Source organism: Entamoeba histolytica, genomic scaffold (assembly GCF_000208925.1).
Source record: "Entamoeba histolytica HM-1:IMSS scf_1104750518611 genomic scaffold, whole genome shotgun sequence".
NCBI lineage: Eukaryota > Evosea > Mastigamoebida > Endamoebidae > Entamoeba > Entamoeba histolytica.
The window spans coordinates 105,187-129,391 of record NW_001914877.1 but is presented as its reverse complement, the minus strand read 5'-3'; the positions used below and the strand labels follow the sequence as shown (position 1 = coordinate 129,391).

Sequence of the window (24,205 nt, the reverse complement as noted above, 5' to 3'; positions counted from 1 at the left end):
ATTAATAAATTATTAATGAATTTTTAATGACTATTGAAAACAATTATTTCAAAATATCTTTGAAACTTATTTCCATTTCCTTAGCATCTTTATTTACTTATTTATAAAAATAAATAATTGATTCACAACCAAAATTCCATAATAAATTCTCTATAAAAATAAATAATTTATAAAAATAAACTAATTTTATTGTTCAATACATAAAATTCTCTCTTTCCCAATATTATCTGATTAACACACAAATTATAAAAATGTGAATATAAAAATTCTTTTAATCTGAGTTACCATAAAAAATAACGATTAAAACCTAAGTCCTAAGTCTTTTTGATGTATATATGAATTTTTTTATGATTCTTATCCTTTGGTATTTATTATTTTATATTTGATTTGTTTACTATCTAAGTTTAATAACCTCTCTTCCAAAAAAAATAAATAGAATGCCATTATTTAGTTTAAAGTAATTTTTAATTGTTCTAATAATTTGTCAACTTCTTTGTTAATGAGTGTTGCAGTTTCTTCAATGGTTCCCATAGTATTAATCTGAACCTGGCTCTTATTATCATATTCTTCTTGTGTTGGTTGTGATTGAATTCTTTTCTTTGCTTGTTCCTCACTCAATCCATTTCTGGTTTTGAGTCTTTTGATTGTCTCTGCCTCATCAATTCTAGTTTCCCAGATAACATTTACAATTGACCAATTTGCTCTAATCAATAATGCGGCTTCAACTCCAACAATTGGATGACCCTCTTTTTCCAATACCTTAATTCGTTCTTGAAGTAATGTGTATATGGCAGGCCATGTTAAGTCACTAATTATCTTCACATTTTGTGGATTTGAAAAGACAAGTTCTGACAACTTCTTTCGGTCAATTGATCCATCTACACCTACAACCTCTTTTCCAAATAACTTAATAAAATCATTATAAACAATTGACCCTTTTTGATACAGTTCATGTCCTAACTTATCACAGTCAATAACAGGAATCTTCCTTTTAATCAGAGTTTTAGACAAGGTTGACTTCCCACTACAAATTCTCCCTGTGATACCAATAACAAATACCATTGTTCTGTTGTTTTTTAGTTATATCTCTAATTTTACGAACATTATACTACTTACTTACAACAGTTTTTTATTTTTTTGTTATTAATAACAAATTATATTTTTGAATTAAAATCGTTATTTCAATTTTTGTTAATATTACACTAACACTTATGAAAAATAAGCAAAAACAAAAGAGTTGAAAGTTTTGGTTTTATTTCTTAAAAAGCACTCCTTTCATTTTACCAAACATTGTTAATGTCAATTTTTTTATTTGATTATTGAAGAAAAAGTATAATTTTACCTTATTACTATTTAAGTCTATGCATTAATAGTATACATTCTGTTTGTTATTTTTCATTTGATTATTAACCATTTATCAATACTTATACAAAGAATACCAGAAATACTCAAAAGCCATACACAAATTATATGTTGTTAACCCAACTAATTCTTTATGTGAGTATAATGCATGATAGTGATGTACTACATTATTTATATGTTAATATTTTACTACTACTTTTACGTCAAGAAATCACTAACATAATCTCTTACTATTCATCTTAATCAGTCATAAAAGAAGAATGTTATTAAAGTCAAAATTCTAATAATTATCTAATTAAACTAATTGTTATTTGTGTAGTTATAAAGAAAGTCTTTGTTGAGTTATTTATTTTCAATTCCGAATAAAATAAGATTAAACTAACTCAAATCAAATAATTATTCTGAATAATTATTATCTTTTCACCTAAACCAGATATACAAAAACTTCAATCATACTCATTTTATTCGTGTCACATTCTTCTTTAAACTTACCATAACATCAAAATAACAAGTCTCTTATTAATTCTTTATTTAATCTGATTGATTAAACCATATCGTTCATGCTTAATTCTTTACATAGTATCATAAATGGAAAATTTATAGTAAAAGAATTAAACCGATGAATAAATTAAGTTCTTCAACAACATCATAAACAAAGTCTTTCTTTATTAAACTTTAATAACCATCTCTTCCACCTCTCCCTATAACTAAAGTTGAGATTTAAGTAAATAAAAATACTTTAACATTATTGACTCAAATCAATAAAATTATAATTGTTTTGATAAAAGTTTTACACTTTATTATTTACCATTGTTAATATAATAAATGCAAAACCCATTTAACATCAATTTCTGAGAAGAAATAAATCTTTTTTTTGAAAAGTTGAGATGGAAAAGAAGATTTAAATAAAATGATTTATGAGATGATCTTGAAAACCAGTTTTACTTGAATGGAACTAAATTCATTACGAACTGATCAAAAAATTAAAAAAGAAGAATTTGAAAAAACAAATAAACAGTTACAGCAATTGGTATCGTTTGTGTTTTATTAATGTTATGTTACAAATAAAGTCTTTATGAAATAGAGACAATTATAGTACTTTATTAGGAACTTCAGAAAGTGTTATTCAATTATCAAAAATTTCACATTTTCTTTCTGACCAATTGAATATTGTAAGTATAGCAATGGGTAAATTAAAACCAATTGAAGAACAAAAGAAAGTTGAAGTTCCTAAAACATTGAAAGAACAGTTTTTAGAATTTTTAATGGTACATGAAACAGTTTCAGACTATTTACAAAATGAAGAATATTTAAGAGCCTCTATAACTTTTAATGAGATTATGAAAACAAAAGATATATTAATGACAAATAAAAGATATAATTCATATCTCAGTAAAAGAATGAGAGTTATATTATCAACAGAAAAAGATATTATTGAAACAATTAAAACATTATTTGGATGTTCATTAATTGAAAAAGAAGAAAATAAAGTGATTGAAGCTTTTGTTGTTTATGTCAAACATACTAACCAACGATTAAGTGATGTACTTCAAGATTTATTATTACAAAGAAGAGTTTCTATAATATCAATGTTACAAGACAAAACAAGTAATTGTTTACCAGATATTTATAATTATATTTTAGATACATACCTATTTGTAAGGAAATATTTTACTTTAGATAATGAAGGAAAAATGCAATTATTATATAACAGTACTTATAAAGAAACAAATGATTATTTCCTTAATTTTAAAGATAATATAGAAGATAGTTTATTACAATGGAAAAGATTAGTTCAGCAGGAAATTGGTGATGGAATTATTTCTCAATTTAATTCATTAGAAAATATTGAGTCAGTAAAAAAAATTGCAATTCAATTAGTTAATTTAAAAAAAGAACGAAAAGAAGAAGACTTAATTTATGATTCAATTTTCTTTATTCCATTAAATAGAAGAATTAATGTTGTTGTAAAAGAATTATGGAAAAGAGAATTTGGAGTGTTTCAAAGTAGACATACATTACCACCAAATGCATTAAAAACTAAAGTTAATTTAAATACATTATTTTTTGAACCAGGAATTATTAAAACTCAAAAAGAATTGTCTAATGCATTTGTTGATTGTAAAGCAGTAGAAGTATTTGTCCAATCATTTGAATATTGTTTTGAGCAAATTCAAAAGGAATTAGATGAAATATATAACGAAGATGGTACTAATAAAAATCCAGAAATCTTTACATTAGAAAAAAAAAGAGAAGAGGTGTTTGGTGAAGGATTTATATCATGGAGTGAAAATTTAAATGAAGAACTATATCAAATGAATAATGAAATGGAAAAAAATAAAACGAATCCTTCAATATTTAAAGAACTTTTACTTGAATTTCTTAGCTATTGTTGTTTTATTCACCAATGTTGTTCAAAAGTTTTGAGAGAATCAAAATCATTACAAGGAAATATTTATCATTCATTAATCATTATTAAAGAAACATTAACAGGATTATCTTATAAAGCGGGACAATATTTCTTTGATACTATTTTAATGAATTTAAGAGTTCCTTTCCTTAAAGATGCATCAATGGAGTCATATGGTTTTGGTATTGTTAAAAATATTGTTTGGAAAAAAGTTGATTATAATCAAGGATACTACTTAACAGTTAGTAATCCATCATATATTACTGAAAGGTTCTATTCAAGAATGCATTTAGTTTTGTCATGTTTAGGAACTGTTTCTTCTCCATTAATTCTATATGTTCATTCTCATATTACTATTGTTTTATTAAAGAGGTTTGAAGATTATTTAAGGTCATATGGAAATGATTTTGCACCTCAATTTGTTTGTGATTTAATGATAATGAGATATTCATTATTAAAAACAAATGAAATACTTTGTAAAGAATTGAATGATATCTGTCTTTCATTATCATTAATAGAAAAATCAACAACATACTTAAATAATACTCTCAATAAAATTAATGAAGAAATAGAAGATTTAAAGAAATATTTTGATGACATTGATTTCTGTTTGTATTTCAATGACTCAAAAGAAATTGCTACCGAATATTACACAACAAAATGCTCATTATTTCCTACTCTCTTTCCAAGTCAACTTAAAGAACATTAAAAGCAATTGACTCTTTTCTTCTGTACGAATTAATCAAATTGTTATATCGTTTTATATAACAACAAACAAATGACAAACGTATTGGTTTTGTCAAGAAATACTCAAATCAATAAAATTCCTTAATATTCATTTATAAATAAATTTTATTATCAATAATTTTTTTAGTTCATTGAAAGATAGTGAACATATAAATTAGTTTTTATTTCGTCATCTCAATAAATTTTCTTACGGGTGGTTATTGGTTTATTTAAATTAAAAACTTTTCAATCATGATAATCATCCTCTTACTTCTTGTTTCTTCAAGAAGTAATGAAAATAAACCAAAAATAGGAAGTCCAATAAATTATGAAAGAAAAAACAAAGAAATAATCAATTAATATTCACATGGGATTAAAACAATCAGGGTTTATTGAAAAAGTTAACTTAATGACAGGAGAAAATTTTATACTTACTATAGTAGTGTTTATAGCACTTGGGTTGATGTCATTTCTTATTGAAAAAATAACTGAAAAGATTGAACATCATTTTAGTAAGAAAGAACATATATTATCGTTAATTCAACATTTATATCATGAACTTATGAATTTAGGTATTGTTTCATTCTGTTTTGTAATTTTTGATATTGCAGGGTTATATGGATGTATTGCTCATAATTTTGAACAATATAATAAAAGAGAAGCAGATGTTTTTGGAATATTTGAAGTAGTACATATTACTTTATTTGCAATAGCAGTTTTTTTAATTGTTATTGGATCATTTGTAATCTTTATGTCATGGATATATCACAAAATCTGGAAATATTATGAACGTTTTGGATATCAAAACTCAGAAGAAAATTTTCTACATAAAATGCAACAATTAAAAAATAATAAATGGAATTATCTTAATATTGTTTATTGGATTAAATTTGAATTTGCTTTAAGAAGATATCAATTTAATATCATGAAAGAAGAATTTATTATTATGGAAGGTTTACCAACCTCATTTAATTTTGCTCGATATATTGTTAGTTGTTTCAGAAGATTGGCTTGTCACCACATTCATGTTTCAGGTAAAATTTGGTTATATGCTATTACTCTAGAAGTAGCAGTGACGTCAACATTACATTTGAAGAATCCAAATATTGGATCAGCAGTTCTTCACTGCATTGGTTATTTTTCTTTGTTTATTTGTATTATTGTAACATTAAAATGTAGAAGTGTAGTGAGTCAATTAGTTAAATTACATCACTCAACAGTAAATCTTCCAGTAGTTAATTTTCTTGATGACGATCGTAATTATCCTTCAAACTCCGAAAAAACACAAGAACATTCTGAAAGTTATTCTATGTCAGAAGACTATAGTGATATGAGAAGATCTTTACAATTACAAGGAAGAAAAATTTCATTAAATTATGGGATTAGGGATGTTCCTCCTCCTCAACGACCAAAACCACCAACAGGAATTAAAGGTTTATTGCATAAATATTTTGGGTGGGTTCCATGTTATAACTCTCCATATCATACAACAGTTGAACGGTTATTATGGTTTAATTCTCATGGATTTTTACATTTAGTAATGAAATGCATTTCCATTACACAAGCAATCTATATTGTATTATATATTTTATTTTATTCAAGGTCTAGTGTATATACATGGGAACATGTTCTTATTATCATCCCACCTATTTTTGTTTTATTTATTTTGGTTCCACTTAGTTTATCATCAATGACATTAATTCGATACGTAGATAAAGATAGATTAGATGATGTTGTAAAGTCAATTATTTTCCAATCAATTTCTAATAAATTTAATAAACGACATTTATTTAGAGCAGTTGCTTCAAAAGAAAAAGATAAAATGAATGTTCCAGATAAAGAAATGGTTGATGTATTTAAAAATAGATATCTTGCAACTAATAGTACACACAATATTGAACAACTTACTATTTTAAGTGAAATTATAGGAACTATGACTGAAAATGTTGATAAGAGGAATGGTTTAAATGTAAGAAAAATTGGTGATATTACAATGATTAATTCTGCTTCTGGAGATGTTATTATTAGAGGGGTTGATCCAAATATATTAGAACAAATGTTTAACGATGTAAGGAAATATCAAAAGAAAGAATCAAATCAACAAGTAGAAACAGAATCTAATCCTGTTGCTATTAATGATATTGATTCAAAACAAATAAATGGTAATGTAGAAAAAGAAGAGTCTATTGTCCAACCAAGGGTAATAAAAGATGTTATTGATAATTCATCAGATCAGAATGACCAAAACAATAAAATACCTATCTATAATGAACATACAGAAATAGAAATGAAAGAAAGTATTCCAAGAGTTATTTTAAGTGATTCTTGCAAAACAAATCAAAGTGGTGGAATAGATTCTTCTTCTTCAAGTCAGATATTAACTTCTTCAAGTTCTGAAGATGATGGTGACAATGATAAGACAGAACAACAAACAATTTCAAAACAACCTAAAGATTATATTTTAGTTCAAAAAATGGCTCAACCAACAACTCATTCAGTGTTAAATGTAGATGATGTAGAAATACTTGATATGAGTGATGAAGCATAATATTTAAATGAATTCAATTAATTGATTGTTGTTTTTGTAAATAAGAACGAGAAGCAAGAGGTGTAGTTGATAAATCAAATGGTGTCCATGGACATCCAACAGCGTCTCTAATAAGATCTTTTAACTTTTGTTCTTTTAATTCAGGAAGTGAGAAATCATAGAATTCTACATGTCTTTGATTAACATTTCGACTTAACAATGAAATAGTACCAGATGGAATTTCTTTTGGATTAAGTTTGTTATAATTTGTTAATAAATTAACTAATTTTTCATCAGTTAAATGTGGACAAATTTCACTTCTAGAATCATCAACTAGTAAATTTTTTTGGTTTAAAACAAGTACTCTTCCAATTTCTTTGATAATAATTAAATTGTCTTTCAATACTAATAAATTCTTTAGTTTATATTCAAAATCAGATACTATTCCAAGGAGCATTTGTATTTGAATTCCCATCATTAATGTACAATGATCCTTTATAACCTCTTCATAAAAAGAAATATTTAGTACTTTAAACATATCGTTAAGAATAAGTGTCTTAAAAGGGCCAATAGTCCTAAATTCACAAACTAAATTAACAATACTATTAAGTTCTTGTAGTATTGGTTTATCTGAACAATTTTGATTTAATGATATTTCCCATGCTTTATGAAATTTTAAATTTATTATTTCAAATAATCGAGTATAACATTTAGACCCAATCTTTTGTATATCTTCATTAAATTGAACTAATGACTCAATCCTTTGTTTTTTTCCTAATGTCTCATATAACGCAATTAATTTACTTATAGAAGAAAATAAATAAACACATAATTTTAATGGTAGAATATCAGCAATAACAAATGACTGTAACTGTGTACAAATAACTTCAGGTAATCCAGAATTTGAAATAAATTTTTCTATTGGCATAGAAGAATAAATTATTTGTGTTAATAATGTATTGTCTGTACTTTTGCATTGTTCTTCTAGTTCCATAAAAGAAGAATGTCTTCCAATATCTTTAATTAGTAATTCTTCTTCTCCAGTTAATACTTCAACAGTGTTTCTTCTTGACGTATTAACTTTTAACTCTCTTGTTGAACTTTCTCTTAATGGACCATCTCGTTTTATTTGTCTAAAACTACTTTGTCGTGCAATACTATTACTGTTACTTCCTATTGTTGGTTGATCTAAAGCAGAACGAATTTGTGAAGCATCTGCTGTTGCTCTATGTATTCTGTCAATTGACCTTATTGTTCGATGAGATATGATAGGATCTCCGTTTGACTCTTTATTTAGAGTATTAAAAACTGGTTGAGTTTGTTTAGTATTTTCAAACTCAAAAGATCTTGTAAGATCTAATGAAGTTTTAGAAGAAGGAATTTTATTAACAGAAATCGTACTTTGACAGATTTTTCTTTTAGGAGTATTACAACTAGAAGAAGTAAGGACTTTACTTGAAGAAGTATTTGGACTACCCATTATTCTTGTCTTTTGTTTACTAATTTTAGGAGTTGAAAAAAGATGATCCCCAAATAAAAGAAGTAATTTGATTGTTAAAATCTCATTTCCAACATTTAATAATTTATTTATTGACTGTTCACCTATAGATGCTTTATCATTAAAATAATCTGAAAGATTAATTGTTTCACTTCCAATTGTCATATTTCTTGATATGATATTTAATTTAAGTATTTTTGGTTTTAGATGACCTTTTGAATATTGAAACGTTGAAATAAAACTAAATTCTTCATTAATTTCTTCTCCAATAGAAAAAACTTTAGTTGTACCATTATTATCTCCTCTTTCCCAACTAATCTTAATATTTCCAATTTCACTTTTTTCATTTTGACTCACCACACTTATTAACCGAACTTGAACTCGAGACTTTTCATCATGGGATTTCATGGATATTTCAATTCTTTAAAGATTCCTTTTGAAGTTCTTTTTTCCCCATTATTGTTCTTTTTATTTTATTTTTTCATAATAGTTTTATTATAGTTTTAATGTTTTTCAATCTTTTGTCGAACTTATTATGTGAAAAATATGAAAATAAGTTATTTTTAAATAACACAAACGAAAAATATTAATTTAATGAGTAAGAAGTTTAATTAGTATAACAAGCTTTTGAAATTGTTCCCTACAAAAGTTTTTATTTCCTCTAGAATTGATGAGATTGAATCATTTCTTATGTTAAAAAAAATATCATTAATAAAACAATAATAATAAAAAAACAAACGATAAACATTTGCTATTGTACTATTAGGACTTAAAGTAATAATTATTTCTAATAATTTATTATCAGCACAAATGTAAGCAGTCCATTTTCCATTATCTCCTTTAATATATATTTCTTTTGCTCCTTCTTTAATAATTTCTAAATGATTTAACATCTTTATTATATCTGGCTTATCAAATATTGATAATCCTCCATTCTTAACACTTGTAGACATATTATAGTAATAGAACATAATCGATTTATTCACTAATTCTTTTGGTACTTTTGGAAGTCCATCAGAAAATGTTGATGACCAGAGACCTTCAAATAAATCAGTTAACCCACTATTTAAAAATAAGAGAAATGTTGATACAGACTGATCATTTTCAGTATCTAAAAAGAAATGGAAAAAGAAGAGTTTATGTTCAAAAACAACCCATTTTCTTTCTTGTCCATCTATGAAAACTGAACAATTTAATATGTCTTTTGTTGCTGCCAAACTACTTTTACTTCTTGAACGTTCTTCAGGAATTCCAAAAACAATTCTTCTTTCATCATTTGCAGTTCTAATTCCATTAAACTTACTTCCAAAATCCATACTTCCATTTCTTAATACATTAAATAAATTAAAAATATTATTTTGCATTGAATAATTAAAGTTAGTATGAACTAATTGTGTACTAAACAATTATTTAATTATTTGTTTTTATTTATTCTAAAAAAAACATTAAACAAACTTTTGGAATAACGCATATTCTTTTACACATTTAAATTGTGTTCCTACATCATTCATCAAATTAATTAATTGTGTAATTTGATTTTTAGACATTGAAGCGTATTGAATTCCTGTTAATCTTCCTGGAGATGCTAAAATATCATTTGAAACAGTACACATAATAGGATCAAAAAATTTTTTTAATTTAAAGATAAATACATCAAATGAAGATTCAAATTGTTGTGTAAATGTTCCATTCAATAATACAAAAGAATTACAAAGGAATTTAAGAAGATCAATACCAGTTTGATCAAGTGATGGTGTATCAGAAGAAACAGTATAACTAATCCAGAATGAAGGTTCTGGTGAATATAAAAAAGTTTTAGTTTTAACCATTGTAACTGTTGTAATTGGTTTTGAAAATTGAGAAAAAAAACCAATTAATGTTTGAAATAATCCAAGATTTGCTAAGTCTGAATATCTTGTTTGATTACTAAAAGAATATAATAATTTTTTTTCATCTTCTCCTTCTTTTGTTTTAATATTTGGATTAAAGATAAGAAGTTGTTTGACTGAAAGATCTTTTTTAGAAGATGAAAGTAAATCCATTACAGACATTAAAATGAACTGATAATTTTTTAGTTCTTATTCTTTCTTTTCTATTTCATTCTGTAAACAATAAAAAAATACTAAATTTCAATTAAACTTAACTAATACCTTTTTATTTCTGGGAAGACAAATGGTTGTTTCAGTAATTAATGACTGAAGAATTGAACTAATAAAACAATCATATTCAACACTGTCAACAAGATCTAATACGGTTGGTAATGTTTTTGGATTTAACACAATTGTAGGAACATTCTCTTTCTTTTTTTCTACTAATTTATTGAATGCGATAGCCATTTGTTTATTCATTGAAATAAATTCTTTTACTTCTCAATTATTTCTTTTCAGTCATTTCTTTTAAATAAGTGTTTCCTTTCGTTTCAAATTCAATTTTATAATCTTCTCATTTAGTGAATCTTATATTTAAAGAAATCCTCAAAAAGGGTTGAACAAAATGACACGTGGTGAATTATCTAAAAACTATTTTATAAAATTAAATATAAAAGGAATTTCAAAAATAGATAATAAAGAGAGTGGAGTGTAAATAAGTTGTTTTCCGTTAAAAATCCAATAAGGAATAATAAAAGAAAAAACTAGAAATCAATAGAAACAAAGGAATGGTTGATACAACAAACATTACACATAAAATAATGTTAATTTTAAAATATTACTTTGCATATTGTTTTGTTGCTTCAGTATTTCTTCAAATTACTGTTTTACTAATAATGGATGTAATTTGTTTACCTCTTTACTTTATATATAGACCAATTTATCAGTGGATATTCCAACGAGTAACGGAAGTATATATGATGTATTTTCCATTAATATTTTATTATATAATAGGTAATAGAATTATTGAAACAGGTGATGAATTAATTCCAAATGAAAATGCACTTTTCCTATGTAATCATACACACTTTTATGACTTTCTTCCAATTGTTATTGAAGCACCAAGGTGTGGTAGAATTGGTGCTATGAGATTTTTTATGAAAGAAGAAATAAGTAAAATACCATTAGTAGGGTTTGTTTTGATTAAAGAATGTAGTGATTAATTGTTCAAATAATAATAATAAATTAGATTTGGATTTTATATGATGGATAGTGTTTATTTAAAAAGAAATTTCCAAGATGATAAACCTTATATTCTTGAAACATTCAAAAGATTTAGAAATAAATATTACCCATTTTGGTTAACTATTTATCCTGAAGGCACTCGTGTAAAACCTCAAAAATTAATAGAATCTCAACAATACTGTAAAGATAATAATATTCCAATTTATGAAAATTTATTACATCCACGTCCAACTGGTGTTATTGTTACTTTACAACAACTTAGAAATGTTATTCCTTACGTTTATGATATTACGTTAGGTTATCCTGTAAAACCATCACCATCTTGTTGTTTCTTCCCAGGAGAAGGAATTACAATTCATATGAATATTCATAAAATTAATATCAAAGATATTCCAGAAGATGAAGAATCATTAAAACGTTGGTTAGACGATTTATGGGTAGAAAAAGATAAATTAATGAGTTATTTTAAAGAGCATAAAGAATTCCCAGGAGAACCTCGTAAGCCACCATTTAAATTTACTTGGGCAGATTTTACTGGTTATATGACACCAGAATGTTTTACAAAACCTTAAACTAACTATTTGTTATTGCTATTCATTTTGTTCTGTTATACAAATGAAAAAAAAATAAGAAACACAAAAACTAAAAATTTGATGGTGATGAATCTTTTTTTATTTCTTGAATAGAATAAAAATAAGTATTAATTTTATAGTAAAATAATAATAATAAAATAAAAAGAAAAAAAATGAACTGAGAACTAAAAAAAAAATTAAATAATAATAGTTAATGGAAGAAATACTTAATCAGTTAGAACGAGTTGAAACTAAAAGCGCTCAACAAATTGAGAAGATAGTTAGATGTGTAGGAAAAATTGCTGAATATACACTTGATGATGTTATATTTGATCCAAAGAAAGATTGGACCTTTGATTCTTTAAGTACTTGTTTTAGTAAATCAGAAAGAATGATGGAAAACAAGAAAGAAATAATAGTAATGATTAAAGATCTTATCTGTTTATTAGATGACTTAAAAATTATTGAAGACAAAGAGCTTGACAATTTAGAAAATGATAGAAAAGATTTACTTGAAGCTATGGAAGAGAAAATTAGAGATATGAAACAATATGGAAATGATAGAAGAACTACTAAACCACCAAGATCTCCAATTGATGACAGGAGAACAAGTCAACGAGATTATTCTAAAAGAATACCCGCAAGAGATAGAGAAGTTATTAGAGAGGATAGTCATGATAGAATAGAAAGAAGAACAACTGAAGTACAAAAAGAAAAAGGAAAACAAATTGTATTAGAAATGAGACCTGTTATTGAAAATGAAATAGAAAATGTTGTAGCAAATAAAAGCCAAAAAATATTGTTTGATACTAATACTGATGGATGGAAAATGGATAAATTTGTTGATTCTGTTACTGGAAAGAAAAGAATTGGTTTCTTAGTATTTGATGAAATTGCACATGTATTTGGAGTATTTGTAAATGAAATAATTCAACCAGGGCAATGGCTAGATGATTCTAAATTATTTTTATTCTCATATACTCCAGGACAAAATAAACCATTATTCTATTCAAATATCATGTTCTCTAATCATGATGGAAAGTCAATCTTTAAGTTAGAAGAGAAAAATGCAGAACACTTTTTCAGAGTAGCTAACGTTATTTATATTCAAAACGTTTCTGGTAAAAAAGGAAGTGTTATGTATCCTGAGTTAGAAGAATATTTCTTCCATGCAAATCCTAGATCTTTCTGTGGGTATGTTTATCCTGATAAATTTGAATCAACTAGAGTTATTGCACTTCAATTCTAATTAAAACCACATATAAGTATTATTTTTTTACTTATTTGGTAATTAAAAGGGAACAACAGGAATTTACTTTCTTAATTCTCATTAAATCAATTACTTCTTTACTAAAAATGATTACATTTTCTCTTTAATCTTATTTATTAGTTATATATTCATCCCTATATATTACATTAATAATATTTAGTATTTATTCAAATACATTACTTTCAATGGTATTTAATTATTTAGTAATTCTTTAATATATCTTTATTTAATTAATATAATTACTTTAATAAATATATAAAAATATTTATTTCAATTTTAATAACATCTTTTCCTCCTTTATTTATTAATTTATGTATTTAATTGTAATAATAATAATTGAATTATTTTTTTTATTTTAAATATTCTTTCTTTAATAAATAAAAAGCCTTTAAATTATTTTTTAATTGCCAAATCATTTATTGTTTGTGGATTTGTAACAATAGAAAGTGTAGAGAAGAACGTAGGAGTTGGGAATGAATCATTTTTATCAATAATTTCTTTAATGAGTGTTGTTCTTCTTAAATATGGTTTTAAATAATCATCTGGTGATATGTTCAAACTACAACAATAATTAGCATTAATAGCTGTTTCTCTAACTAAAGCTGGAAGAACTTCTTTACCAACAATTATTCCATCCATTAATGGACCAAATTGTCTTACATTTTGTTTTCTCCAAATTCTAATTTTATGTAAACCATTTCCAATTGGAGTAACAATAATATGAGCAGCATTAAATTGTGATGTAATTGTATGTGGGTTATAGTCACCAGATTCATTCCAAACAATATGAACATAATCATTTCCAACATGTCGTTTTTTAGTTAATTGTTGTTGGTCATCTGCTTGTGTTGGTATTAAAGTAATATCATGAAAAATAACTTCTTTTGTAGCATCAGCATAATACCTAATATATTCTCCAGTTGACAAATATGTTTTATCTAATCCTCCTAAAAATCCTGAATGAGTTTTAATATCTAACGTCCATCCTAATCCTTCTACAAATTCTTTATATGCTGGGGATCCTTCTTGATTCATAAGAATATCATATTGATCATGTTGACCATTTTTAACATAAATAAGTCCAATTTTATGGAATGGTCTAACACATGACTTATCTAAATTTCCTAATAAAATTTTAAATTTTTCTGTTGGATTAATAGGAATTAATGAAATATTATTTTTTGGCATTGGATCAATAAATTGTGTTTGACATAATAAAGAGTGGATCAACAATTTAGTATTATCAATTGGTTGATTATTAAGATTAATAACATTCTTATTTGGTGGAACCATATTCATTCCAAGTTCTTTTATTTGTTTCTCAACGTTATCTACAGAATCTTTAACAAAACTTAAATCTTTGTCATAATCTGCTCGTTCTACAACACCATCAGGCATTCCCCATTCTAATAAATCATTTTCTTCTTTAAGAATTTCATTTATCATATTTTTAAGTTTATTTTCTCCTTCACGAATTGTTCTTTCATTAACTATTTGTTTTGGAGCAGTTTGAACAATATCTTTTACTGTTAATCGTGTTTTTTGTTTTGTATTTTTAATACCTAATTCTTCAAGAAGAGAAATTGATTTTACTCCCCAAACTGTTTTACCAACAGCATTTCGTATAATTAAATTACAAAATTCTCCTTCATTACCTTTTTCTATTGACAAAATATTATTTCCATATGCCCACCACGTTACTTCTCCTTCTTCTATATGAGTAGAGAAGAATTTATCACTTCCTTTTTCACTTGGAACAAATCCAAATGCATTTAATAATGTTTGTAAAAATACTTCAGCACATTCTGGTGCACAAGCTCTATATTTAATATTAGGGTCATTACTTTTAACAGAATATGGTAAAGACATTGAATATGAAATTGAATTTAACAAATTAACTGTAAGTTCGGGTGTTAATGCTTTAGGGAATATGCATGAAGGGGAGAATGCCCAATCTATTAATGATGTAAATATACAAGCAATTGCTTCAGTTTTTGATTGTGGATTTAATATAACTTCAATTAATTGTGATAAAAGATCTTGAACGTCAGAAATAGTGAAATATTCTGTAAATGATGCCAATTCACCAATAACTTCTGCTGAAGGTCTAAAAAGTTCTTCATTTTCATTTGAAATTCTTTCAATAATAGATGTAAGGATTGGACTAATCGAAATTTCCATACTATTTCTTCTTGAAAATATAATATGAGTAGCCATTCCATATACCAAACTTACTTGTGATTTAGTTGATGTAAAAACTTTTAAGAGATTTTCAAAACAATTTGTAATAGCATCTGAATAACTTCCTGTAAGAGATTCTTCTTTATTATATTTTGAAATATCTTGAAGTAATGTTGGATAATTTTCTTCTACTGTTACTAATGAATTTAATAATGCTATAATTTGAGCATCTCGATTAACATTATTTGTTTCTTGAAGTTGTTCTTTTTTTAATGATGATAATTGTTGAATAAATGGAATTAATAATGCAGGCCATCCTGGTATTTGATTATAAATAATATCATACAATTCTTCTAATATTATAGAAGGCATCATTGGTAAACCAATAGATATAGTTTCATAGAATAAACTATACAATTCATTTGTAAATCTTACATAATGTCTATTAACTAATCTACAAATAGCACGATAACATAATTGAAGAGAAAGTGATGTGTGATTTCTTCTTTTAAAAGCATCAAAAAATATTTTTCCGAAATCATCAACAAGACAAATTCGTTTTAAGTTAATAGTTTCATAAAATTGATATACTTTAGTTTCTGCTCTTATGAATAAACAGAAAATCTCATATAATAATTTAATTCCATTTTCATAAATATCATCTTTAGGATGTTCATTAATATCTGATAATAAAGAATAAAAATAATACCATAATTTTAATGCACTTTCTCCTCCAAGATTTGGAAAATGATAACTAAACTTATCATCTAATGAAGGGGCAACAAAAATCTCATCAGGAAAATCAAGATGAGTAGAACGTGCAACTTTCTTAGTACCAACTATTACCTCATCCGTATTTTCCAATAAAAGAGGAGAATAAAAATCTTTTAATACTAATCTTGTACAATGACGAAGTTTCAAAGCAATTTGATCCATAACAAAACTAACATTATAATGATTAGATAAACGAGTTCTAAGTTGAACCCAATCATCATTAGTTCTTTCCCATTTTATGTAAAGAATAAATATTAAATCAACAAATGAACCAATACTATTACCAAAATTAGTTTTTACTAAAATATCAATACAATTTAATACTGTTTCAATGATAATTTGTTTTATTTCATCATTAAGAGTAGTTGATGCTAATTTAATGATTTGATTTTTAATTTCTTCAATGAGGATCTTTGATACTGATTGATTTCCAATAACAAAAGGTTTATCAAATAATGTTGTAATACTTTCAATCAAATATCTTTGAAGTTCTGAAAGGACATCTTTTGGTTGAGAAGTAGATGGATTTAAAATAAAGAAGTCAGTGAAATATTGAATAGTAGCAATGATAACAGCATGAGTAAGATCTTCTGGAGTAATTTGTAAAACATAAATATAAAAATGTTTAATGAATAAAACAAATGCTGGACGTGTTTTTAGTCTTTCAGCAATAGGAGAAGACATTAAATCTTTAAAAGAATCAAGAACAAATTTATCAAGTGAAGCAGGAGGTAATTCATCTTTTTTACCGATATTAGGATGATTTAATTTATATTTATATTGAGCTTCTTCTGCAAAATTAGGATAAAGATATGATAACATTACTTCTACTAAAAAGAATAGTTTGTCAAAATTTGAAGGTACTTTAACAAGTTTAAGAAATGATGTAATTAACTTGATTGTCATTGAATATTGATCTATATCTGTTTCTGCTGGACAATATGAAGATTCAGCATAATCTAATTTAATTACTGGAAAATCAGTAGACTTATTAAACAATTGTCCTATATTAATTGTTTTCATAAACATATCAGTTAATTGTTCTTGTTCTCCATATTTAAAAACACAATCAATAACAAAATTAAATGCTGCTTCTCTAACTTCTGGATGTGTTTCAATTTTAAGATAATTAAATAAAAATTTTTCTATTTATTAATTTTTTTCTTTTTAAATGTTATATAAACCAATTTTATTCTTTATAACAAACGATATAAATCAAAAACAGTTAGTTCATTTAATTGATAAATACTTGTCATTATATTTAGTATTTTTATATGGTTAATTGCATCTTTCACTGATACTGATATTTTCCCTTTCTTTGTATGATTTTGAACATATTGTGTTATTTCTATTATAAATCCAGCAAATCCTTGTTTATCACGTTTAATAAATAAATAAAACTCATCTGGATTCATCTTTTCACTTAATGTAATACATGCCTTTATTCTATTTGAAACACTTTCTTTATTATCATATAATTGTGTTTGTTTTTTACGTATTTTTTTATCTAATTCAGTGCTCATCGAAGAGTGAACTATCTATTTAGTATTAATAAGTTCTATTTATTTTTAAAAATATATTAGAATAACTTTTTATTTTAGATTTTTTTTTTTTATTTTTACACTAGTACATTTTTCCTCTAACTTTTTATTTCATTTTTAGATTTAATCTTTTTTCATATATATTTTTAAATTTTTTTTATCCTCTTATCTTTTTCCATCTATTTTTAAATTTCATATCCTTTTTTTTTTCTCAAGACGAAAAGAATGTAAGGTGATATAAAAAACTATTTTTATTTCTGTAAATTTAACCACCCCCATTGGGGATGTTAATATCATCGTTGTTGGTTCAGTTTTTACAAAAATGAATTGATACCAAAAAATTCCTTAATAATGCGGATTTAAAATTGATGATAATTTGTTTCAACTCCAACGAGATCTACTGTATCTGAACTCACCGAAAACAAATCAGGACCATAACCTGGAATAGTCTTATATTTTGAGGATGTCATTTTTCTTCGGAAATAAATAAAGATAACTCCACAGAGAAGAATAAGAATAATACCAAATACCCCAACTATATACTTTGCCTTAGATGTTGAATTAACAACAGTATTTACTGATGTTTGACCAATAACCATTTCATTTAGTAAAAACAGAAAAACAAACATTTGATTAAAAAGATAAAAAATTCTTAAAAAAAAAAATTAAAAGAAAAAAAAAAGAACTTTATCTCTTAACTGTTCTATGGCTTCTCAAAAAGTTGATATTTTTGCTGGCTTGGAATATAATTCTTCACGTGCTCAAAAAAAACAAACTATTAATGTTTCTCAACATTCCCAACCTATTCAAAACAACCAATTTTCAAATACTGATATCTTATTCCAAACACAACCAAAAACTACAACCACTTCCAGTGATGATATCTTCAATTTGTTAAACTCTCCTACTAAAAAATCCCCTTCTCCATCTTCACAGTCTTTTGATTTTATTCAACAACCTTCCCCTTCTGGTAATACCCAAACAAAAAGTCCTTCTTCTTTTGATTTTGATAAACAAGCTCCAACTCCTTCAAAATCTCCTTCATCTTCTGTAGTATTTGATTTCCTTACAAATACATCTCCTTCAAATAGTCCTTCTTTTAATTCTTCTCAAAAACAGTCTTCTTCAACTTCAAAAGTTGATTCAAATGATATATTTTCTGGTCTTTCTTATTCCTCATCAAAGAAACAACATAATTCAAATTCTCAACTACTTACAAATACACATCCAACATCTTCAAATCCTTCCACATCATCTAATTCTAGTACACCAATAAATGGTAGTCTTTTTGAAACCCCTTCTCCAACTTCATCAAATGACCTTTTTGATGTGTTATTAAAAAGTCCTTCCAGTAAATCACCTGCTCATGCACCAGAAACTGTAGACAAATTACTTACTTCCACTAACTTAAATTCAAATGTCCATAACCAAAATGAAGAATCTACTACACAACCAAGTACTCAAGAAGAAAAGAAAGATTCTGGAAATAGTAATATAATGGATTTCTTTGGAAGTTCTCAACCAACACCATCTACTCAACAAGAAAAGAAAGGTGATTTTTTGGATAATCTCATTGGTGGAGAAAAGAAAGAAGAGGAAGAAGATACAAGCAAAATCGTTTATGGCAAACAAGAAAAACTTACTGTTGATATGGTTAATGAATGGGCTTGTGAAAAAGGAACTAGTCAAAGAAAGAATATTCGTTCATTATTAAAGAATTTAGATGAAATCTTATGGAATGACCAAAAATGGAGAAAATTAGGAATGTCTGATCTGTGTGATTTTGAGGGTGTACAAAAATGGTATAAAAAGGCAGTTATTTTAATTCACCCTGACAAAAATCAATTCAGAAGTGCTGACCAATTAGAATGTGCTCAAGTTCTTTTTGACCACGTAAGAATGTCTTATAACATTTTTAGAAAAACTGAACGAAAATAATTCATTATCTCTTTTTTTAAGACTTACTGTTTTTATAATAACACTATTTTCAAATAAAAAACAAAATATAAGTTAAAAAAAGAAGGGGGAATAAACTCGAAATAGGAAAAGTAAAAATAGAATAGTTATAAAAAGAAAAAGGACTAAGATTTGTTATTATGATTACTAAGAGTTGTGGACATCTTAGTGGAGGGAAAGGATCTATGAGAAGAATTGGGGTGATTGAAGAAATGAAAAGGTATAAAGAAAAAATTAAAGAAAAATTATCAATAAAGACAGACGATGTAGAAACACTTAAAGTAATAAGAGAGATGATAAATTTTCAAATGATGATTCAACAAATGAGAAGAAGAATTGAATTAACAGAAGTGTTTCAAAAAGATAAAAAGGATTTAATGAAAATCTCAAAAGTTCAGCAAGATATGCATATAAGAGAAATGGAGAAAGCAATAGAAAAAGGAAAAGAAAGGTATGAAAAAAGGATAAGAAGTATTGATATGATGGAAACATTTTTTAATAAAAGTGAAATAGTAGAAGAATTAGCAAAGAAAATGTTAGGAGAACGGTTATATGTAAATATAGTAAGTAAAGGAGAAAATTTAGGGAATGGAGAATCAAGAAATGAAGGGGAAAACGAATGGAAAAAAGTGAATATATTAATATACCAAAATTTAATATTTTTATTAAAACCAGGGAGTGATACAGTATTAGCTATCATTTATATTAGTAATCAATATAAATTAGTTTATGCAGAAAATCAAAGAAGAAGATATATGTTAAAAGTTGGACAATTTGTTTGTTAAAATAAAAAAATCAAATAAGAAAAAAAAATAACAAATATAGGTATTATCAGCAGAGTCAAAAGAAGTAATGAATTTATGGAGTGAATGTATTACCACAAGAAAAATGTGGTATCAAGATAAAGTATTAAAAAAGAAAGTAGTAATGGCAAAAAGAAAAGTGCCAATGTTAGGAGAAGTAGGAGAATTAGCAAGAATGTCAATGTCAATATTAACTACAGTTCAAATATCACCACATATTGAAAAAGAAGAAGTTATTGGAGTAAGTTTACAAGAATTAAGTCAAAGAGAAGGGTATCAACAAATGGCACCAATAGTATATCGATTATTAATAGAATATTTAACAGACAATTGTGTTGATATTGAAGGAATATTAAGACTGTCAGGAGGGAGTGATGAAGTTCATAGATTAGAAATACTTATAACAAGAAGAACATTTTCACTTCAAGATCTTAAAGATATTGATCCACATGCTATCACATCAACATTAAAAGGATTATTTAGAAGATTACCTATACCATTAATTCCAAGTAATATTAATTCAAAAATAGAAAGTTTAATCAATCAAAAAGTCCCTTATTTTAAATTAGTTATTAGTATTAAAGAACATATTACAACATTAAAAGAAGTATTACCTGAACATTTTGAAGTATTTAAATTATTATGTAAATTATTTACAGAAATTATTAATAGAAAACCAACAAATAAAATGGATTTAACAAATGTATTAACATGTTTTGTAGAATCAGTTAAATGTTCCCCATCTATTTTTTCATGTGCATTACAAAATCAAGGAATATTTTTTGACAGTTTGTTGATAATTTTAAATAAAACTAAAAGTGTTTAAAAAAAAAAGAAAAAGAAATACTTATGAAAATTAGTTTGGGAATAGATGAAAAATACAATTAGTTAAAGCTCATACCACTACCAAATATTACCAAATATTGTAAGTTACATTTATTTTGATTTATTATAAGAATTATTGATAAAATTTAATAAAATATAATTTTAATTATTAAACTTAAAAACAGTAATAAAATCAAAAAAAGTGGTATGCAATTACAAAACTATTGCAAGTATAATCACAATAACAAGTGCTACTAAAAGAACTCCAACAATTAAAATACTCACTTTGTCTGATGCTCTTAATCTAACTTTGTCAACTTTTTGTGTAGTCTTTTGAATATGTGCATCAACACTATTTGCCTTACTTGAAATCTATTTCTTATTTAATTTTTATTTCTTTTATTTATTTACATCTCAAAAACAAACTTCATCAAGAAGTGGTTCTTGTTCATCAATCTCTTGGTTAATGTTTTGTGCTATTTTCTTTTGTGTACTAACAGATGCTGCAATCATATCAATTTGTTCATCTTGTCCTACTTTTTTAATATTCTTTCTTTTGTATTATTATTATTATTTTGACAAACTTGCTTGGAGATTTCTTAATTCATTTGATTTCTCACTGTAATTAATTGGTTGTGTTGATTCAGTACTATTAAAACTATTGTTTGAATAGTTTGTTTGTCCAAAATCAGGCTCCATTCTTAATGGTTCTTTTCCAGTTTCTTCTTCTTTTTTAAGATGTTTTCATTTTTTCTTTTTTCAATTCCACTTGACAAATTTATTCGACATTGTTTCTTAATTTTTTTTAATTCCTATTTATTCCTTTTTTCTTCTTGCCTTTTTTATTACTCATTCTTTAACTACTTACTCATTCTATTGTTACTATTACTTTTCTCCTCTTTTTATTTCATTGTCCCTGTCTACTGTCTCATGAAAAAGTATTTTTGTGTAAGTGTATGTTGATTATTTTTGGTTATTTCACTGAGAATTGCCAATCCACTACTTCTTATTGTTAGTCGTTTTGACTTTCCTCTTCAAAAAGATGAAGTTTATGAAAGGGAGATTTATACGGAAAAGAAGAAAAAAAGAACAAAAAGGATGAAATGAAGTTCAGATAATTGACACATTATATCTCATAACAAATGGTCAATGATTATAGCGAGGTATGAAAGATTTAAATGAAGAGAAAGAAGTTCAACAAAAAAGACACACGAAAATAATAGAGAAAAATAAAAAAGAAAAGAACTTAAAAGAAGATAAAATGCACAGAGTCATTCAAGAAATCATCACTATTATGATGGTTATTTTCTATATTATGGGAATAGTTATTCACATCAATTGTTTATATCAAACAAAAGAATATGGAGGATGGTTATATTTTGTTGAAGGAGAATTTCGATTAAGATATAACTTACCAATTATAATGTGTTTAATATCGACAATAATTGAATTTGCTATGATGAAAAAAGACGAATTTAGAAAATATAATAAAACAATAATAATGGTAATATTAATAACAACTAATGTGATTGGAATGATTATAGGATATTACTTTTATTGTTACAAAACAATTACAGTGACATTTACAGGACAATCATTATTCATATCAACTACATTTATAGTTATAGGGTTTGTTTTCTTGTGACTTAAAGAAATAAAACGGTTATATAGAATATTAATAATTAATAGAAATTTAATGAAAGCATTGAAAGAAGGAGAGAAAGATGAAGTATTTTAGTTAATCATCTTTAAAATTCTTCTTCTGTTTTTTAAAATAAGAAACAACTAAAGTTGTTAAATAATTGGCTTACTTTTGGTTTGTATGTAATAATTCAGCACTGTTATTTCTTCTTTATATATTTATTCTCCTCATTACGTTATCAATGAAAGATTTGGAATGTTAAACTCCAATTTGTCTTATGAAGTTGTTTTTTACTATGAGTTTTATTAACTGGTCAAGTCTTTTGTTTGAGTTAAAAAAATAATCATTAAAAGAAGCGATATAAAAGTCATTCAACCAAAGATGGAAAAAGTTAATCACTAAGAAATCTAAAGTATCAAGAATGAGTGAATATGGTATTTATATGAAAATAAAGGTAATAAATTATTAGCATAAAATTATTAAAATATCTGTAGTTTTCATAATTATATTAGTAATGATATTAATTATTTTATTCACTGCTATATCCAATTATAATACAAGTAATAGACAATACCGTAATAGAATCAAAGAAATTATGTAATACCAAAAACAGAATAGAATTACAACATAAACAATGAAAAGGTTAAAAGAAGAAGTTATAATATTTACAAAAAAATAAACAAAAAATGTACATTTTTGATAATATAAAGAGTTATAAGTTTTTATGAAAGAAACAAGACTCTTTGATAAGTTGATGGATTTATTTTGTCTATTAATTTAAAAATATATTTAATAAAAAAAATATAATTAAAAACAAAAACAAGTAATATAGGTGTTATTTTTTATTTTGTTTTCAAACAACTAATTATTATGATAATAAAATAAAATTGGTAAATAAATTCAAGCAGAATTTAAAATAAAAAAATATTATATGAAATAAGAGTTAAAATTTATGAAAAAATAAATATAAAATTGAATAAAAATCATTAAACTTTCACTCATTTT

The 24,205-nt window shown here is 25.3% G+C and overlaps 12 protein-coding genes across 12 annotated transcripts; 7 read left to right on the top strand and 5 right to left on the bottom strand.

Moving 5' to 3' along the window:
• Positions 1-447: 447 nt before the first annotated feature.
• On the bottom strand, positions 448-1,062 carry EHI_155780 (dephospho-CoA kinase, putative; the record flags this gene model as incomplete). Its single annotated transcript, XM_650669.1, has 1 exon — positions 448-1,062. One exon carries the CDS (start codon positions 1,060-1,062, stop codon positions 448-450), a length of 615 nt encoding a protein of 204 aa, XP_655761.1.
• A 1,249-nt stretch (positions 1,063-2,311) lies between these two features.
• On the top strand, positions 2,312-4,481 carry EHI_155770 (uncharacterized protein; the record flags this gene model as incomplete). The annotated part of the gene is made up of 2 exons (XM_650670.1): positions 2,312-2,397; positions 2,447-4,481. 2 exons carry the CDS (start codon positions 2,312-2,314, stop codon positions 4,479-4,481), a joined length of 2,121 nt encoding a protein of 706 aa, XP_655762.1.
• Positions 4,482-4,865: 384 nt separating this feature from the next.
• Positions 4,866-7,046, top strand: EHI_155760 (uncharacterized protein; the record flags this gene model as incomplete). Its single annotated transcript, XM_650671.1, has 1 exon — positions 4,866-7,046. One exon carries the CDS (start codon positions 4,866-4,868, stop codon positions 7,044-7,046), a length of 2,181 nt encoding a protein of 726 aa, XP_655763.1.
• A 13-nt stretch (positions 7,047-7,059) lies between these two features.
• EHI_155750 (uncharacterized protein) lies at positions 7,060-8,931 on the bottom strand (the record flags this gene model as incomplete). Its single annotated transcript, XM_650672.1, has 1 exon — positions 7,060-8,931. One exon carries the CDS (start codon positions 8,929-8,931, stop codon positions 7,060-7,062), a length of 1,872 nt encoding a protein of 623 aa, XP_655764.1.
• Positions 8,932-9,134: 203 nt separating this feature from the next.
• Positions 9,135-10,871, bottom strand: EHI_155740 (uncharacterized protein; the record flags this gene model as incomplete). The annotated part of the gene is made up of 3 exons (XM_650673.1): positions 9,135-9,921; positions 9,979-10,583; positions 10,668-10,871. 3 exons carry the CDS (start codon positions 10,869-10,871, stop codon positions 9,135-9,137), a joined length of 1,596 nt encoding a protein of 531 aa, XP_655765.1.
• Positions 10,872-11,179: 308 nt separating this feature from the next.
• Positions 11,180-12,208, top strand: EHI_155730 (1-acyl-glycerol-3-phosphate acyltransferase, putative; the record flags this gene model as incomplete). Its single annotated transcript, XM_650674.1, has 2 exons — positions 11,180-11,583; positions 11,641-12,208. 2 exons carry the CDS (start codon positions 11,180-11,182, stop codon positions 12,206-12,208), a joined length of 972 nt encoding a protein of 323 aa, XP_655766.1.
• A 214-nt stretch (positions 12,209-12,422) lies between these two features.
• On the top strand, positions 12,423-13,457 carry EHI_155720 (uncharacterized protein; the record flags this gene model as incomplete). The annotated part of the gene is made up of 1 exon (XM_650675.1): positions 12,423-13,457. The coding sequence occupies one exon, from the start codon at positions 12,423-12,425 to the stop codon at positions 13,455-13,457; it is 1,035 nt and encodes a 344-aa protein (XP_655767.1).
• Positions 13,458-13,871: 414 nt separating this feature from the next.
• On the bottom strand, positions 13,872-17,956 carry EHI_155710 (Rap/Ran GTPase-activating protein, putative; the record flags this gene model as incomplete). The annotated part of the gene is made up of 2 exons (XM_650676.1): positions 13,872-17,578; positions 17,641-17,956. The coding sequence occupies 2 exons, from the start codon at positions 17,954-17,956 to the stop codon at positions 13,872-13,874; spliced, it is 4,023 nt and encodes a 1,340-aa protein (XP_655768.1).
• A 723-nt stretch (positions 17,957-18,679) lies between these two features.
• Positions 18,680-19,912, top strand: EHI_155700 (uncharacterized protein; the record flags this gene model as incomplete). The annotated part of the gene is made up of 1 exon (XM_650678.1): positions 18,680-19,912. One exon carries the CDS (start codon positions 18,680-18,682, stop codon positions 19,910-19,912), a length of 1,233 nt encoding a protein of 410 aa, XP_655770.1.
• A 158-nt stretch (positions 19,913-20,070) lies between these two features.
• On the top strand, positions 20,071-21,559 carry EHI_155690 (RhoGAP domain containing protein; the record flags this gene model as incomplete). The annotated part of the gene is made up of 2 exons (XM_001913461.1): positions 20,071-20,706; positions 20,756-21,559. The coding sequence occupies 2 exons, from the start codon at positions 20,071-20,073 to the stop codon at positions 21,557-21,559; spliced, it is 1,440 nt and encodes a 479-aa protein (XP_001913496.1).
• A 212-nt stretch (positions 21,560-21,771) lies between these two features.
• EHI_155680 (uncharacterized protein) lies at positions 21,772-22,257 on the bottom strand (the record flags this gene model as incomplete). The annotated part of the gene is made up of 3 exons (XM_650680.1): positions 21,772-21,930; positions 21,985-22,091; positions 22,143-22,257. The coding sequence occupies 3 exons, from the start codon at positions 22,255-22,257 to the stop codon at positions 21,772-21,774; spliced, it is 381 nt and encodes a 126-aa protein (XP_655772.1).
• Positions 22,258-22,529: 272 nt separating this feature from the next.
• Positions 22,530-23,309, top strand: EHI_155670 (uncharacterized protein). The gene is made up of 2 exons (XM_001913460.1): positions 22,530-23,187; positions 23,248-23,309. The coding sequence occupies exons 1-2, from the start codon at positions 22,724-22,726 to the stop codon at positions 23,294-23,296; spliced, it is 513 nt and encodes a 170-aa protein (XP_001913495.1). The 5' UTR covers positions 22,530-22,723; the 3' UTR covers positions 23,297-23,309.
• Positions 23,310-24,205: the final 896 nt, after the last annotated feature.

Bases quoted from the DNA above. Each gene is read 5' to 3' on its own strand.
- EHI_155670 (XM_001913460.1), top strand. From the start codon at position 22,724: ATGAAAGATTTAAATGAAGAGAAAGAAGTTCAACAAAAAAGACACACG. The intron at 23,188-23,247 runs GTTTGTTTTCTT...AATAATTAATAG, and splicing joins ACTACATTTATAGTTATAGG to AAATTTAATGAAAGCATTGA.